The sequence below is a fragment of the Hylobates moloch genome, unplaced genomic scaffold, assembly GCF_009828535.3.
Source record: "Hylobates moloch isolate HMO894 unplaced genomic scaffold, HMol_V3 SCAFFOLD_19, whole genome shotgun sequence".
NCBI lineage: Eukaryota > Metazoa > Chordata > Mammalia > Primates > Hylobatidae > Hylobates > Hylobates moloch.
In genome coordinates, this window is record NW_026652294.1 from 3,649,477 (window position 1) to 3,667,267 (window position 17,791).

The 17,791-nt window shown below is 57.9% G+C and overlaps 1 protein-coding gene across 3 annotated transcripts; it reads right to left on the reverse strand.

The window, feature by feature from the left end:
* Positions 1-307: 307 nt before the first annotated feature.
* Positions 308-17,388, reverse strand: LZTR1 (leucine zipper like post translational regulator 1). Of its 3 annotated transcripts, none has more exons than XM_032139010.2 (21): positions 16,829-17,388; positions 16,321-16,383; positions 13,493-13,549; positions 11,759-11,838; positions 11,225-11,333; positions 10,471-10,554; positions 9,667-9,724; positions 8,899-9,038; positions 7,596-7,797; positions 7,056-7,211; positions 6,515-6,625; positions 5,629-5,721; positions 5,364-5,459; positions 5,114-5,279; positions 4,658-4,827; positions 4,355-4,511; positions 3,507-3,633; positions 3,267-3,416; positions 2,550-2,655; positions 2,385-2,465; positions 308-2,119 (listed from the first exon to the last, which is right to left on the reverse strand). In XM_032139010.2, the coding sequence occupies exons 1-21, from the start codon at positions 17,026-17,028 to the stop codon at positions 2,003-2,005; spliced, it is 2,523 nt and encodes an 840-aa protein (XP_031994901.1). In that variant the 5' UTR covers positions 17,029-17,388; the 3' UTR covers positions 308-2,002. The 3 variants fall into 3 exon arrangements, with proteins under 3 accessions (XP_031994901.1, XP_031994902.1, XP_031994903.1); XM_032139011.2 differs by having other exon boundaries at positions 314-2,119; positions 4,355-4,466; XM_032139012.2 differs by lacking the exon at positions 5,629-5,721 and having other exon boundaries at positions 314-2,119.
* Positions 17,389-17,791: the final 403 nt, after the last annotated feature.

Consider the following 17,791-nt stretch of genomic DNA (forward strand, 5'->3'; position numbering starts at 1 on the left):
TATTTGAAAAACGGGGATGATGATGACAATCATCAACCTCCTGGGGCATGTCAGCAGGTAGTAAAGCCCCAACAAGCTAATCCCCGGAAATCTAGGAAGAGGTGGCCAGAACATGGAGACAAGCACTCAGGTCTTGGCCTCAGCATCCTTTTCCTTCAACTCCCAGGAACCTGGAAGGCCTTGCTGCAGCTGCAATTCTCAAACAGCTCCGTGTGTGGGGTGACTTACTGCAAGTATGGCCTCTCCCTGCCAAGGAGCACAACTGAATTCATTCTAGTCCCAGAAACTGCCACACAATTTTGTAAAATTTGCTTTTTAGGGCCCTTGGCATGTAATTTCATTTATTCATGTAAGTCTAGAAGAGACAATTCAGGGTTCAGTGACAAGGGTCAGCAGAGAGCAGGGTTGCAGACTAGTTCAAGGAGGCTTCTGGGTCAGCCCCTCCAGGAGAGGGATTTGGAGGAGGCTGCCCTGTGGGTGTGGCAGGAGCCACATCTTGTGGAAACTGGGTAGGTGGGTGTGTGGCCCCACTCTGAGTGAATGCACCTGGCCCAAATGGCTGGCCGCCCCAGCCTGCACTCCACTTCCAGGTGCTGACATATCCTCCCCACCCATGGTCCTGGGCCTGCTGTGTCCTCACCTTAAGGGCCTCCTGGCTCAGCCTCTGCCCCAGTTCTTGCTCTCTCCTCCCTTGTTCCCAGCTCATCTTGCACCAGGCCACTTCCTAGCCTGCAGGCTGCCTATGGATCTGCCTCTGTTAGCTAAGCAACTTGCCACTCAGGGCTCCCTACCCATGTGCATACAGCCAAAGGGGAGCAGGTCACTTCCCCAAGGTGAGCTGTGGCTTCATGGCAGCCACGACAAAAAAGGGGTCCTGGAATCCTGTTCCTGGTAAGGGAGCTCTGGCTCCCAGCACCAGAGTGGATCCACATGGGGCCCTCACTGGGGCAAGAGGGCAGTCCTCCTTCCACAGGAGCCAAGAGCATAGTGCAGGGGCAAGGCAGGGCAGAAGGGGCAGGAGCCCACCCTAGGCCTCCAGGATTTCCCTGGGAGGGGCCGGCCTGGAGGCCTTCACAGGCCTTCCCAATGTGACCGGGTGACCCCAGGTGGGGGCAGGAGTTGACAGCATGGATAGAGACAGGTAAGACCAACTGACCTACGTCTGGGGGTCTGCTAAGCCATGGGCTGCTCAAGGGGCTGAAGCCAGCAGTGGTGGCCAGGCCAGCAAGGTGTGTGTGGTAGGTAGCACTGCTGTAGCTTTAATGGAGGCTTGTCTGTGATAGAATACTCAGCAAGGGACATGGGGGACTTTGCTGGCTTCTTCCCGGCTGAGCCCTGACATGCACACAGGTGGACTGGGATCCTTCAGCCCGTGAAAACCAGGCCTGGCCCAGCACTACCGACCTGGGAGCTGACCTCAGGGCCCTTCGCTCCAAAATTCACCTCAAGTCAGGTGAGACCCATACATCATGGGTCCCCACTCACAAGTTCCAGGTGGGAAGAGGAGCCCCTTACATGGATCTCAGTGAGGGTGGGCAGGACAGGAGCAGCCCAGGCAGATTCGCTGGTGCAGCGCAAGTCTGCTAAGCCTCCTCCCGCATGTTGGAGCCTTGGTGACAGGCCCCAGTGCCTGAGTCTACAACACGCCCAGGCCACAGGAGCCAGGCCAAGCCCCACTGGGTGGGAGGCCCAAGGTCTCTCCCCACTTCCGGGTAGTGAGCCCATCACTGAGCCGTGGCCTCACATCCACACCACACCAGGAGAGGGTGATGACGGAAGGGGGTCTGCTTCATCATCCACTCCCTGTGGGACCTGTGTCTTCAGTGAATTGAGGAGTTTGGGGCCCCACATCCCCTCAGCTCTCTTTGGAGGCTCTGAGCACCCTGACCCTTGGCCTGGCAGGTGCACCCACTCTGCCATAGGCATGCGCATAGCCGGTAGTCTTCTCAGGCAGGGCAGGCAGGCACGTCGATTCTTCACAACGGGCAGGCGCCACAGGGCCTCAGATGTCGGCGCCCAGCTCCGCACACTGCTTGTCTGAGATGTGGGAGGCCAGGGAGTCTATGATGTCCAGCAGCAGCTGCTGGCTCAGCGACCGCAGCGTGGGCAGCTTGGAGACCTGTAAGGCAAGCAGGCCAGGAGGAGATGGGACCAGATCCACCTAAGGGCCATGGTGGGCAGTGGAGCCCTCTGGGTCCCACCCTGCTCAGAGCTCAGGCTGGTCCCAAGGATGAAGCAAGGTGTGGCCAGTGATGGGCTGCTCTGCTTCCCTCACCCCCAGGACCCACCACTGCAGGGGACCACAGAGTCTGGGCACCCTCCCTGCCTGGGCATGGCCACTGCCAAGGGGAAGCAAGTCCTGAAGGGGAGGCCAGAGCCCTGACCTTGGTGAACTGGTGCACAATGATGTGCAGGCAGTGCCGCTTCATGTCCAGCGCCTGCGTTTTGTCAGCTGCTTCCAGGATCTGCAATGGCAGAGACCTTGAGGCGCTGCCCCTTTCACCCACTCAGTGGGAGCTGCAGCCGTGGGCACGGGGCTGGGGGGCTACCTGCAGCACGTTCTGCACCGTCACGTTCATCTCCAGGTTCTGCTTGCAGTACGCCTGCAGCCGGTTGTTGTAGAAGCCGTAGTAGTAGGGGGCCGCAAACAAGTAGCTGGGGACTGGTTAAGGAGCTGACCAAAGGAAGCTGGTCCACCCGCACCCTCCCAGGGAAGGACAGGAAAGGGCGCAGCTGGAGCCCCAAGCCCACCAGGGGCCAGGCTCCAATCCAGCCCACACGCCAGCATGCTCTCTAAATGGATTCTGAACTACTTAGTGGGTCAAAGGCCCCATTCAGGATCCAAAGAAAACCATGAATCCCCTCCCCAGAAAAATACTGTCTGCGCATCTGTAGCGCTGTTCCATGGCCTTGCAGGCCTAACGGGCATCCTGACCCTCCATGTTCAGACCCCTACTGAAGTGACATAAGAGGAGTAGCTCCATGTCTGTGCTCAGCTGTCACACAAAGCAATGACCCACTCCATCCTCTGCGCAGTTGTGAGGGTCAGGAACCCACTGGTTCCTCCTGGCTGCAAACCCCTCCCTGCCAGCTGCCAACTGCTTCAGAGAGCACCAGGCCCAGCCCCAGGCACCAGCAAATCCTCTGGAGGGAGGCGCTGGGCCCAGATCGCCTAGCTGGGGCAGGAGAGCGGGCCTCAAAGCCACCCGAAGTGGGTGCCAGGACCCTTGGTGGGGACCTGGGAGTTCCTTGGGGAGTGAGGATGCAGCGAGTCCTCGGGCGGCATGTTGACCTCGCCGTAGTAGATGTAGCGCAGCATGGACTCGAAGGCCTGCCTGCTGGGCACCATCTCCCCGATGGAGATGTTCACCTGCCCGTCCTCGGGCATGAAGGACCGGAACATGGCTTCAAAGTAGCTGCAGACAACGAGCAGCAGGCACCCAGCTGTCAGCAGAATGAAGACACCATCCAGGCCCACCCTCCCCTCCTGTCCAGTCCCCACCCACCTGGAGCGGGCAGCCAGGATAGCCTTATGGGCTGGCCGTGGGTGTCCATCCAGCAACAGAGTGATGTCACAGAATTCCGCGCCCGCTCCCTCCAGGTATGCCTTCATGTCCTGGATCAGAGACGTGCCTGGGGGTAGGAGGGTCCCTGAGCAGGTACAGCCTGGGATTCTGGCCTTGGGACCCTACGGCACTACCTTCCTGCATATCTGCCCATGTTGCTGCCCTGAACAAAACTTCACCCAGGCAGAAGGCTTCACTCTGGCCCTGAGGCACCATCAGCCACGTTCTGTCCTCCCTCGGCGCCCTGGCCGACTCGAGCACTATGCCCCACGCACAGCCCACCACCCAGCGTCTCATCTTCCACCCAGCTTGCTGTACCCCCTCGCTGCCCTCATGATCAAACCCCCTCCAGGCCCACGGCATGGCCTCTGGTGCCTGCAGACGTCACCAAGAGCCAGCAACCGGGGTCAGCACAAGCCCCAGGGAGAGCTGGGGGAATGAAGGGGCCTGTGACATTACAAGCAAAGAGAAGTCCAGAGACTGATTACTGTGACCCTGGGCCATCAGACCTGACATCCCAGCCCGAAAGAGGTGCCCCATGTCCACCCCCAGAAATTGGCTCAGGAAATCCCAGCTCACCAGGACACAGCCCACTGTGGCAAACCCCATGGGTTGGGGGCTTCTGCCTCCATCTGTTTCCTCCCTGTACCCAGGAAAGCACTCTGGGGTCCCATGGCTCCCACCCCCACCCCGAGGGCCTGGCAGGTGCTCTCCATGGCTCCCAATCTCCTGCCGCAGATGAACACCATCCCTCCCAGCCCCCAGGGAAGGGGAACGGGGCTCCCTACCAATGTCCACTGGCTGGTCCGAGGGAGTGCGAGGGGGCGGCTGCTGCTTCCGCCGCACAATCTCTACGATCAGTGGAGAGGAGAGGCGCTCGAACTCCTTCATCATGATCACCTGGTTGAAGTGGGACTCCTTTACCACGAAGTTCAGGCAGTGCTCCTGGGGCAGACAGGCACAGACAGGCAGGCAGGCAGAGTCAAGCCAGGGCCCCAGGCTGGGCGAGGGGCTCACAGTGGTGGGCAGGGAGGGGGCCTAAGCCTGAGCACACCCCACCCGACCCTGATCGCGCTGACCCCACCCCACACCTTGAGTTGGCTCAGCTGCAGCCGGGCGGCACTCTCACACACGACCAGCACGTTCTGCAGGTCCACGGAGGCCTCGATGTACTGGCGGCACAGCTGCTCCAGGCGACACAACTGGAAGCTCAGTGCCAATTTGTACACATCCATGATGAGCAGCACATCCTCCACGTGGCCTGCGCCCCAGAGCCCCCGAATCTCAAGGAGCCGGAGAGGGGAGGGCAGAGCACAGGGTGCAGGGCTCCCCCAATGGAAGAGTGTGGGTTGGGGCCACTAGGTAGGAACAAGGCCTCGGGGGACTCAGATGGCATCCAGCTGCAGTGATCATGGGTAATGAGGGTGACCTGCAGCCTCTGAGCCTCGGGGCCCATCAGTAAGGCAGGGCTGGCAGCACCCACCTTTTGGCTGTGCTGCCCACGCCCCAGCCCACACCAATCCTGCTCCACCCCCACCCAGGCGGACCTTTCCGTGGGTATTTGATCTTGTCGGTGTAGAGGAACTGCATGAGCACCTCGAAGGGCCGGGCCTCAGCCTCCCGGATGGCCACATGCAACAGGGGCGCCCGGGCCCCACCAGCAGCCACGCCGGAGGCCTCCCTGGGAACTGGGGCGGCCTCCTGCTCCAGCTTCTGTGGGGAGAAGGGAGCTCAAGGGCACCCCAGTGGACACCAGGCATGGCTGCCAGGTTAGGGCAGGGCGGTTAGGCACCTCACCTGGGCCAGCCGCTCCCGCGCCTGCGTGATCTTCCTGCGAAGCCAGCGGCTCCGCGCTGTGACAATGGCTACGTGGCCCTGCACGCACTCCTCCTTCTGCATAAAGAATGATGCACTGGCAGAGGGCACAGGACCCTCGCCACAGAGAACAGAGACCCAGCCGGCCAGGGTCAGCACCACCAGGCAAGCAGCTGTTTTTCTGGGGGGCAAAGTTCCCATTGCCCGGGCACAGCAGGCAGAGCAGGGCGCAAGGACAGGCACCCACCTCACCCAGCACGAACTCCACGTCACAGAACTGGCGGCTCTCCCACAGCCGCCCGTAGTCCTCATGCAGTGTACATTTAGGATAACAGGAGAACTGCAAGAGGGGCCCAGTGAGGCTAGATGTTGAGGACAGCAGGGTGGCCCCAGTGTGGCTGCGCAGGCCGACCCTGAGGTCCCCATCTGGCCCATGCTGACCCTCAGGGCCCAGGAGGCAGATGGGCCTGGCTGAAGAGAGGAAGCAGCCGCCACCCCACCCTGAAAATACAGCCTGGCTCCTGCAACTGTCCATGGCCGGCTCCACAGCAGGAAAGGGCTCCCCCGCCTCTCTCGCCTTTGGCTGGGCCCCAGGTCTCAGCAGAGCTGTGCCATCTCCACTCTGCCTGGACCTGCATCCTCACGCTGGCCCCCACCAGCACATCCCAACCTCTCCAGGAAGCCGGCCCTGACCTCACTGTGGCTGTGAGTCCCTGCCCTGACCACCTGCTCCTCCAGGCCTGGGAAGGGTCTGTCAACGCAAGCCACTGTCAACCCTGGCTCTGCCCTGGGCCAGGCTATGATGCCTGTGAGGCTCTGGTGCTGAGCCCCGCTTGGCCTGGCTCCCTCCACTGACTCTGCCGTGAGCCCCAGCGCCATCTGCCTGCCCCACTGCATGAAGGCTGCCCACTTTAGTGCCACCTCAGCCCACCCTCAGCCCACAGGGCTCCTCCCAAGGCTTCCATCCTGCCAGGTGTGGCCCTGCAATGGCCTGGATAAGCCCTGCCCCCCCCCCCCCCCACTTGGCCTCAGTTTCTCATCACGGGGGATCCGTCCACCCAGCCGGTCCTACAGGCCCACAGGCCCCACACCTGGAACCTATACATCTCCCTACAGGCCCACAGGCCCCACACCTGGAACCTGTACATCTCCCCGCTGCGGATGTTGTTGTCCACTGTGCCCCCGAAGATGTACATGGCGTCTGAGATGACAGCAGCTGCGTGGAAGAGCCTCCCGCTGGGCAGCTGGGGGACAAGAAGGCAGGGTGGAATTGGGGGGAGCGGAGCTTCCACAGTGGGGCTGGTGCAGCCAGGTAAGGGCAAGGATGCAGCACCTCATGGCCATGAAGGGCCAGGGGGCAGGGTCCCCAAGGGATGAGGGCCCCTGGGTGCAACCACAGACACAGGCGGGACCTGGTACCCATGTAGGCAAGTGGGGCATGACGGGCCATGGAGACCCTCAGAGTGGGTGGGGCACTTGAGCCAGTATGTGGCACCCACCCCAGAAAGCTGCAGCCTGGCCAGCAGGGTGAGGGCTCCTGGCCCTGCACCTCCTTTGTGGTGTGACCCCAAGCAAGTATTTCTCGGGGCCTCAGTCTCCCCATGTGTGAGAGGGGTTGATCACAGGACCTGCTTCAAGGGGTGATACAGTCTTAATGAGGATCCCAGCCTGTACCTCCGAGGCGGGCTGGGCGGGCTGCTTGGCTGAGGTGGTGCCAAAGTCCAGGCCAAACACATCTCGGGACTTCTTGAAGCCGCCCCGCTCCTCAGAGGTCAGGGTGGGCACCTCCTCAGAAGCACAGGCTCGCTCAGGCACTTCAGCCCCACCGACCTGAAGAGGAGAGACACGTGGGCATGAGACCACTTGGCAAGGGCCAGGTAGGTGCCCAGAGACCCCCACCATCCTGGCCTTGAGAGTGGGTTCTGAAAGAAGGAAGAGCTGCATGGCTGTGGGGTTCCCAGGAAAGGTCTGCAGCACAGCAGCCCCATGCAGCCATGATGGGGTGTGAAGCGTTAACTACCTGCAGGCTGTGGGGTGAAGCTGGGGCTGGAGGCCGGGGCAGGTGTCCAGGGCTGAGGCCCAGGTGTCCTGGCCTTGTTCCTGGTAGCTGTCTGGAACCCCAGGGGGCCCCAAAGCTGTGAGGAGCTGGTGGGGAGCAGGGTAGGAGCCACTGGTGTGCAGCTGGCAGGTCAGGACACCCCTGGGCACCCTCACCTCACTGTCGGAGCTGGGCTGGACGACCTCCCAGGTCTGGAAGTCCACGTCATAGCAGTGCAGCTCGTTGGGCAGCGTGTTGTCGGCCGCACCCCCAAACACATAGAGGTGGCGGTCAAAGGCCACCATGGTATGCCCGTAGCGCCGCTGCGGGGGTGGTGGGGAGCCCCGGAGCAGGTGTTCAGTTGGGATGCGTGTCCACCTGGGGGTACACAACAGTGAACCAATGCTGGGACAGGGGCTCCTGCTCACTCTCGGGGCTTCCCCACAGCAGGCCCTCACTGGGAGGTCCCCCTGCATCCCCTACAGTGACTAGCCCAGGGTCCAGAGGGAGGGCCTAGACACCTGCGCTGAGCACCCCTCACCCCATCCAGCACTGGCACCAACCCTGCCTGGCTCCATGTGGCCCACCGCGAGGTCCTGCCAGAGCTCCCCCCTCTCCCCATGGAGCAGGCAGCAGTGATGGGCAGGAGGGTGGCATCTGACCCGCCAGGCAGTCCTGCTCTCTGGGGAGTAAAGTTGTGCAGAGACCATTGCAAGTCACTGTGTTCATGCTGCCCAGTCAGACCATCGCCACAGCTGAGTCCCCATCCTGGGAGCTGCCTGCACCCCACATCCTGATGCTGCTCCAGCACTTTCCACCTCCCAGGCTTCCCAGTACCTCCCAGCAAGTCCTCTCTTTTGCTAAGTTAGCTGAAGACTTCAGAACAGATCGTGGCCTGGCAGGTCTATGCCATCTGGCTCCATGCTGAGCCCCAGGCCCTCAACAGTTTCCCTCATCCTGGGGCTCCCTGCCCTTCCTCCCACGCACCTGTGGCCTCCAGGGAGGCTCCCAAGTCCCTTCCCAAACCCCCTGTACCTGCAGCTCACACTCCTTGTGCCCTCTCCTGCAGCCCCATTGCAGGGATCAAGGGCTGGCCAGCAGCCAGGGGCAGCATGGGCCAGAACTCTCAGGACCTGCAGGCCCCTCTGGTCTTCTGCCATCATTTGAGATCTATGCAGGCCACATTTGTTACTGGTGGCACTGACCAAGCCATTCACGGGGAAGGGGATGTCCTTCACATTCAGAGGGACGCCTAGCCAGGGGCCTCCTCACCAGGCCCTATCTTGCCAAGCTGTAGCCATATCCTGGGGACCTGCCAGGGGCACCGCACATCCCTGCTCCGGGCTGTAACCTCCTGCTGTTTGCAGAGCTCAGAAGGACGGTTACCACGGCCACCAGGTGCAAGGAGCATTCTTCACATTCAGAAGGATTCGGGGGCACTGACCGTCCTTCCTCCACCCCACTGGCCAGAGTACTCACGTCTTGTCCTTGAATTCAAACTGGAAGAGGTTGTTGGTTATTTTGGCTCCGCTTTGCCCAGAGAATACAAACATCTTGTCCCGGCACACAGCCACGGGGAAGTTGCAGCAAGACGGGGGGATCTCGCCACTCTGGGCCACCTGCAGGGGGAGAGGACAGCTCGGCCCTGGCCTCACAGGGCCTGCTCACATTTCACCACACTCGACTGCTGAGATGGGACTGCTTCTATTCTTGAAACTTCCCCAGATGAGGGTTCACAGATTCACTTGTCTTGGAACAGCTCATAGCTCTGTCTCATCCACTTCACGGGGCCCACTTGTGAACAGCTGGGGTTAAAATCATCAGGGTTAAATCATCAGGGGCTAAACTCATGTTTTTCATGCCCAGAAGACTGAAAAAAAAATTTTTTTAATGAATAAGTAAATAAATTCCATGTTTCTAAAGGGGAAAGCAAGCCCAGGGAGAGCTCCAGGGAGCAGGACACTGGATAGCAGACGGCCCTCACTGCACTGAAATAAAGCGTGCATTAAAGCAAAACCACATCCCTCACACACGTGGCGCTCTGCCCATCCAAAGCACCAAGGCTCGAATCACTGTGCAGCCACAGTGAGGAACTGGTCGTGAAGGCCCGCAGGTCGCCAGGGAGGAGAGCGAGGCTCAGGTCAGGGCTGGGCTTTGCAAGGGGAAGAAAGCAGCCTCGACCCCCAGCCTGGCTCCCCCTGCCTCCCACCTCCCTCCACCTACACGCTGGCTCCCCGCGCCCCTCACCTCCTCCCAGCAGGTGAGCTCTCGGTCCTGGAGGCCAATTGTCCACATGTCATTCAACCTGTATTAGGACAGACCAATGAGGACCCCTTGGGTCTGGTGGTCAGGGTGGGCCTAGTCCTGGCTGGAAGGGATGGCTGCAGGGAGGAGCCCCACCCCCACACAGGGTAGGAGACTTGTGTGGCCATGAGGCGGGAACTTCAGTGTGGGGTGGCAGGCACTGCCTCAAATCCCTGCCATGCCAGGCCCCCTGCCCGGCCCAGACAGAACAAGTACTCTCATGCATGACATCGGGGCAGTGCGGCAGCGCCAGCTCCTCACTCAGTGTCCTTTCTGGGTGGGGAGAGGACACAGATATCCCAGACGCCACCACCATCAATGCATTGTTAGGAGTTTCTATGATGCTGAAGTTTTGGGAAACCAGCATATGCTACTTTTGTAATCAGAAAAAGAGAGCAAAGCCAACTTTCTAAAATAAGGAGGAAAAGGCCTTGGCCTGGGCAAGAACCAGGGCTGGGCCTGAGCCCGGGCACCGCCCACCCGCCCACCGACTCAGCTCCACAGGGCGACTCCTGGCTGAGGATCCTCATCCGAGCTACTCAGCCACGGGGCTCCACCCAGTGGCCCTCACCTCCATCTGCTCATCCTCCTCTTTCCCCGTCCCCCTCCCAAGAAACCCCCAGACAGAGTGGCACTCAAAATCCACCAGGCAGAGCTCTCCCAGCCTAAGCCCTCAAATGCCAGGACGACCTGCTCCGGGTCTCGGTGCAGTTGGAGGTGGGGTGCACAGGCCGGACCACCACCCACCTGGCGTTGCCGTCATAGCCAGCAAAGATCCATAGCTTGTCACTGTACACCGTGGCCCCGTGGGCTGACCTAGCGACTGGCAACCTGGAGTGTGAGGGAAGAGGGGAGGGAGTGAGGCCGCCCAGCACAGACTTGAGCCTCCCAGCCCCACGTGGTCAGTGCAGGGGCCACAGCCAGGCTGCATGGCCACATCCACCCAACACTGGGGCTTCAGGGCCTCCACAAGGCACTAGGAATAAACAACAGCCCCAGAGGCCGACTAGTGGCTTGAAGAGGAATTCAGACAGCCACAGAGGCACAGAACCTTCTCCTAGGTGCCACCAAAATATCAAAGGTGGTGCTCAAAAAGCAGGACCCCAGAAGTGCCATCAGCAGTACATTGGATCTTTTTGAAAATTTTTTTATGACAAGGTCTTGTTCTGTCTCCCAGGCTGGAGTGCAGTGGGGCACACAAGGTTCACTGCAGCCTTGAACTCCTGGGCCCAAGTGATCTTCCCACCTCGGCTTCCCAAAGTGCTAGGACTACAGGTATGCGCCACCACGCCTGGCCCATTTGGGTCTCTTCTGAAAGGAGGGAATCTAAGGGCTGGGAGCAGGCCATGCACAGCTGCACCGGGGGATATTCCACCAATCCCAAGCTCCCTGCCACTGCATGCCCTCAGGGTCCTCATCTGGGAGGCAAAAGGGGGCAGATCCCAGGTCCAATGCCACCCAGGACCCAGCCTGTCCCAAATGTTTCTGCAAAGTTTCTCACCGTCCTTCAATTTTCCACTCCGTCCACTGGCCAGTTGCAAACTTGTATTCAAAGAGGTCATTTTTATTCTTCAAGTTAGAATTGGAATAAATGTCCCCAGTGTAACCCCCTGAGTAAAGAGAGTGAGAAACCGTCAAACCCAAAGGGCAGTCTTGAAGATTTCAAACCCTGGAAGGTGGAGCAGAATCTGGCCCCACTGAAAATGCATAAGCCAGGACTCCCTCCACAAGCCCCGGAAGGACCTACTGCTTGTCTGCCTCTGTGCTGGCTCTGGGGACACAGAGATGAGCAGGACACTGTTCCCCACCACAGCCCAGTAACACAGAAAGACACCCAACCCTGTGAGCTCAGGGCCATTAGGGCAAGGGGTCCCAGATCCAGCGCAGAATTCAGAAGACTGGCAGACAAAGCCACGGGTGGAGAGAGAGCCCCTGCTATACACAGCACCAGCACGAATGCCCCAGGCCTGCAGAAGGGCAGGGTGTCTATGGGCCTTGGGGCAACACAGCCCGTGGGAGGCAAGAGAGTGCTTACCAAAGACAAACATGCTGCTCCCATAGACAACGGCCGAGTGGTGGTAACGGGGGGCCGGTGGGGTCCCAGTGGTAAAGGCCCTGGGGTGGGCACAGGGGTAGTGAGAGTTAGCCGGGGTCACCCATGAGGTCCACACCCCCACAGGGTGGCCCTGCATCCCTGTGCTGCCTTTCTTTTTTCTTTTTTTTTTTTTTTGAGACGGAGTCTCGCTGTGTCGCCCAGGCTGGAGTGCAGTGGCTCAACCTCCGCCTCCTGGGTTCAAGCGATTGTCCTGCCTCAGCCTCCTGAGTAGCTGGGATTACAGGCACCCACCATCATGCCCAGCTAATTTTTTGTATTTTTGTAGAGACGGGGTTTCACCATGTTGGCCAGGCTGGTCTTGAAGTTCTGACCTCAGGTGATCCGCCCGCCTCGGCCTCCCAAAGTGCTGGGATTACAGGCATGAGCCACCGCGCCCGGCTACGTTTCACTTTTGTGTTTTGAAGGTGATACCTGTCTCATCATAGAAACTTAAAAAAAAAAATCACCAATAAGGAAAAAACAAAATAGGCACTAAAGCTCATGCAAATTCCCATTACCAGAAAACCTCTGGCAACACCTTGAGGTCTTCCCTGCACACCTCTCCTGTGCATACTTAGGCTTCCATGGAATTCTTTAAAATGGAATCAAGTGGTAGATATTTTGTAAATTGCTTATTCAACTCACAGAATGTGACCAGGTCCTCATGCTACTCCAGGACCATCCACACTCCTGCTCTCAGCAGCAGTGCAGCGTCTTATAGCACGGGGTCCATCAATTTCATTTAATACCTATCTATCTAACCATCATCTATCTACCTATCTAATCTATCATCTATCAATCATCTAATCTATATAATCTATAGATCCATCATCTATCCACCTATCATCTATCATCTATCTATATAATCTATCCATCATCTACCTGTCATCTATCATCTACCTATCATCTATCATCTGTCATCTATCTACCCATCATTTATCTATCTATCTATCTATCTATCTATCTATCTATCTATCTATCTATCTAATCTACCTACCTATCATCTATCAATCTGTCATCTATCATCCATCCACTATCTGTCATCTATCTGTCTAATCTACCTATCATCTATCTACCTATTTATCTATTATCTATCTATCTATCTATCTATCTATCTATCTATCTGTCATCTCTCTTTGTCTTTCTATCATCTATCTATCTATCTATCTATCTATCTATCTATCTATCTATCTATCTATCATCTGTCTATCTTCCTAGACGGGGTCTCACTTTGTTGCCCAGCTGGTCTTGAACTCCTAGCTTTTTTCTGAGTTTTATACTTAAGCAATTTTTGACAAATAATTGTGAAGCCTTCAGAATGATTTTTTAAATTAATTTGTAACTACTAGCCATCTTACAAAATCAAGTGTGAGAGAAATGACATAGCAACTTCTGTACCCATACTAGCACCAGCCTCGAGGTAGAGGTGGACAGTCCAGAAGGGAGCCGCCCTGTGTGCCCAGCTTGGCAGCTGCAGGTGCTGGGTGGTTACTTGATCTCCTCAGCCCTGACAGGGTGGCTCTGGACGTGGCATCCCTGGGGCCGTAGTTATCTCCTCCTGGAAGCTTCTTTCTAGCTTCCCATATGAGAGAGACTCTGCTAGCAACTGGGACCCAGCACTGTGCCACTGTGTTCTAGGAGGAAAGCAAGGCCCTGGAGCACGGGGCCACCCACCTGCACCAGGAGCAGTCTTTCACATCGAAGCGCAGGAGGTCATTGAGCATGGTCTTCCTGAAAGGCAGCCAGAAGAGAGGGCGGCATTAGCCAGGTCTGCTCTGCAGGGACCCCAGAGATGGGCACTGCATGTAGCCAGGGTAGAGTAGGGGGCTGTTGTGGGCTGGGTCACTAACATAGCCAGGCAACCAGCTGATGCCCAAGAATAAGAGTGGTGACCACAAAGGAGGCTCCCCAACTAATATGGGCACCAGGGCTGCCACACAGGCAGCCACCAGCCTGCCGGGGGTCAGGACCAAAGCATGAATGTGGCCACCAGGAGCCCAACCAGCAGCTGACATGAAGGCATGAAATGGCCCAAAGGCCAGAGTCACCCTCACTCCTCACCCTAGCCTCCAGAACCCCTATTCACATGTCCCAATCCCCTTCCTCTGTGGCTGTACCCCACAATGCAAGCGCTTGCCCATGCCTCAGGGAAGGCCCTTTGCTTCTCTCTGATCTTCCTGCTACTTCTTTAAAAAAAAAAAAACAGAGACAATGGGCTGCGCTCAGTGGCTCGTGCCTGTAATCCCAGCACTTTGGGAGGCCTAGGCGGGCGGATCACTTGAGGTCAGGAGTTTGAGACCAGCCTGGCCAACATGGTGAAACCCTGTCTCTACTAAAAATACAAAAAATTAGCCTGGCATGGTGGCAGGCGCCTGTAATCCCAGCTACTCAGGAGGCTGCGGCAGAATCGCTTGAACCCGGGAGGCAGAGGTTGCAGTGAGCCAAGATGGCACCACTGCACACCAGCCTGGGAGACAGAGCAAGACTCTGTCTCAAAAAAAAATAAATAAATAATAGAAACGAAGTCTTGTTTTCCTGTCCAGGCTCGTCGTGAATGCCTGGCCTCAAGTGATCTTCCCACCTCAGCCTCCCAAAGTGCTGGGATTACAGGTGTGAGCCACTGCACCTGGCCCCTGCCACTTCTTTGTTGCAAAAGCCAATGTAATTATCATGTTAAAGATACAATCAAATAGAAAACAAATTCACTGGCCACTGCACCACCTAACACTACCAGCCGGCATATTACTACCCAGTCCTTTGGAAGAAGGGCAAACTGACAGGAGCCCAGCGCCCCCTCACACCCAGCCTGTGCTGGGTGCCCCGTGCACCATCTCACTCAGTCTGCAGCAGTGGGTGTTCTCTCACCTCCATTTCACAGATAGCAACAAAGCCTAGTGGCTCAAAGGCTGTGTCTGAGGCCATGCAGCCAGGAAGCCAGGAGCCTAGAAGCTGGTGGTGACTGTGATACCGCCCCTCCCTCCCTTACTTGCCCCAGGTGCCACAGGAGGCCATCTTTCTTTGTACTCAGACAGTCTTTATAAAGTTAAGACTAGCATGAGACAAATTTGTATCCTATTTCTTTGTCACACTGCAGCAAAAATGCTTCTGCTTATTGCTACACAGGTGTCACACAAACTACCTGCTAAGGACACTCTTGAGGATGAAGGTCCTCCATTTCCCACTTGCTGCCTTGTACTAGACACCAAAACATTTTCTGGTTTGGAGGGTTCTCATTAAGGCTCCAGTAAACGCCTGTGGGTAGGCATCTCTTCTTCATTTCATTCCTTCATTTGACAAACATTTATTGAGTTTTCTAGATGCTAGGACACAATGGTAAAAGGAGCACAGGCCCTGCCTTGACTGAAGAGATGGATAATAACCAACATCTGTGTGCCTCAGGAACAAATGAAGATGGTAAGAGGTATGGAGGGGAAGCAATGGTCTCCAGTTGGTCCAGATGGCCAAGGAAGGCCTCAGTCACAAGAAACATCAGAGGAGGGGCAAGAAGGTGGGAGGAGAGAATGGGCAGTGCAAGGACCTGAGCAGGGGGGCACTTGGTACAATCCAAACATAGCAAGGCAGCCTGTGCAGCCCCAGTGCAGTGAGGGACTGAGGGCAGAGGAGCAGCAGACTGTCATGAGGACTTGGGCTTTTACTCAGAGAGGCAGGGAGGCATCACGGGAGGATGAGCCAAGGAGGAGCACACTCTGACTTGCATTTGTAAATGGGCCCCGCCGGCTACTCCTGGGGAAACAGAGTGGGAGGAAGACAGGCTTGAAGCCAGGGGACCATGCCCAAGGAGGCTCTTCTGCCCGGTCTGCAGATCCTGGTGGGGTCCAGACTACCCCACCATCCTCAAGCCAGCCCCCCAAGGAGGCCTGCAGGACCAAGGCTGCAGAGCCAGTAAGAGGCCAGCCCTTCCAGGGCTTCATGCCAGTTGCCGGGGCTGAGAGGCAGGGCTAGGACACATGGACACAACTGGTCATGTGCAGATACTCCACCCTCTGAGTAAGGAAACCAGCCACAACTTAACTGGAGACAGTTTATGTGAAAAGAGGTGTGCCCACCAACAAAACATCACGTTGTTGCCTGATGTTTGGAGCAATGTGGGAAAACCCTCATAAATAGTGAAAAATGCATGAAATAAATAAAACTGTGTCCTCCATACCGATGAGGCCCAGGGAAAGAAAAGTGCCTTGCAGGCCTGGCCGCAAGGGTGGTTGTGTTTCTTTCAAGGCTGCGTCTACTCAGAAGAGGGACATTTCCACATACTGAGCATGTGCCACCCACTGGAAGCTGTGCTGAGGACCATGAGTGCACGATCTCATTTAATCCTCACCGCACCAGGGAGGTGAGTGCAAGGTGTCTCACAGGTGGGGAAACTGAAGCTTAGAGGCACCAGCTAACATCCGAAAGGACAGTAATGGAGCTGGACAGGCCCAGTCCCTGACCACAGTACTTCTCCCTACCTGGTCCAAACACTGATGCTCAGACTCACTCACCCATTGTCTCCACCAAATACATAAATGGCATCTTTATAGGCCACCACTGTGTGCTTGCTGCGCCTGGAAAGAAACGAGTGGAGGGCGGTAAGGACAGGACCCTCCTGGGGGTCACCCAAGTTATGGGACTAAACAGGAGAGCTGCCGCGGAAGTTAGATATCACCTCTCAACTGCTAAGATTCATCATCTTCTAAGATAACACCAATCACCCAGCAAGTGAGGACCCCTGACACGGCTCCAGGACTCTCTGGACTCCTCACCCCACCTGAGAGCACCTGGGACCCCAGCCCAATATCCACAAACACAACTTAGTTCTAATACCCTGTCCCGGGACATCGGGCTCTGGGAACCCTCTCCCCTGCCCTGAACAGCGTCCTGTACAGCACCATCCACCTCATTACCAGATCCTACCCCAGGACACCACGCCCTGGCCTCGCCACTGGACCCGCCCTGGGACCCTCGCAGATCGCCCTTCCTGTCCTCAGGACCCCACGAAGCCCACCGTACCGGGCACCCACGAACTCGTCGCAGGGCGGGAGGCGCCGCCAGCGATGCACTGTTTCGAAGGGCCCGAAGTTGAGCGTCAGGTACTCGACACTGTCCGAGCAGCTGTGGTCGAAGTCCACGCTCGGGGCTACCTTGGACCGCGCGCCGCCTGCCAGGGCCCCAGCCCCGATCTGGCCCCCCGTGCTGCCCGGTCCAGCCATCCCGGGTCCACGCCGGATCGGCCGCGCTGTCCGCCCAACTTGCGGCCACCGCCCCGGGCCGGCTGGAGGAACCACATTTCCCGGCGGGCCCTGCGCTGACGGCGCGGCACTTCCGGCCAGCGCCGCACTTGCGCCCTCCCGCTCTTCCCGACAAGCCTAGCGCTTGCTAAGACAGTGGGGGCGAGAGCGGGACCCGGTTGGCGACCGCGCGGCGAGCGTGGGACCTTCTAGGGAGCGTTTCAGGCTATGTACTGGCGCCGCGTTGTCCCTTCCAGTGAATGCAGTGTCTCTTCCCTAGCCCCGTCGCGACTGCTCTTCCCGGCGCCACCCAGGCCCACGCAGTCCGACGACCCGCGGCGGGCTCGCAGTTCCCGGCATGCCCTGGGTCTGCGCGTGGCTCTGGCCTGGATCGTCTGCCGCTGCCGGGATCCCACATGGAGGGTTCCGAGCTCGCAGCGGCCTCTGCAGGCGGCTCAACGCTCCCTTTCCTGCTAGCGCCCTCAGCCCTGACTCCCCGCAACTCCCCTCTCCCTTTGGCTTTCTTACTGACTGAGAGGCAGCCCGGCGAGGAGCCTCTGGATTCTCATTCCTACTTAGCAGGGCCTCAGCTGCTTCACCTCTGACATGGGGATTGAGAATGCTCCGGCTATGAAAAGCATGGGGTCTGTCTCAGGACACAGCTCCCACAGCCCTAAGTGGGCAAATGCCCCAAAGTGTCAAGCATGAGCCGCCTCTGAAGGAGCATTTACTATCTCAAGACCTT

Excerpts from the sequence above, each read along its gene's own strand:
- LZTR1 (XM_032139010.2), bottom strand. The coding sequence starts at position 17,028 with ATGGCTGGACCGGGCAGCACGGGGGGCCAGATCGGGGCTGGGGCCCTG. Across the intron at positions 13,550-16,320 it reads GTATTTGGTGGAGACAATGG|GAAGACCATGCTCAATGACC; the intron begins GTGAGTGAGTCT and ends GCTGCCTTTCAG. Across the intron at positions 10,555-11,224 it reads GAGTGGAAAATTGAAGGACG|GTTGCCAGTCGCTAGGTCAG; the intron begins GTGAGAAACTTT and ends CTCACACTCCAG.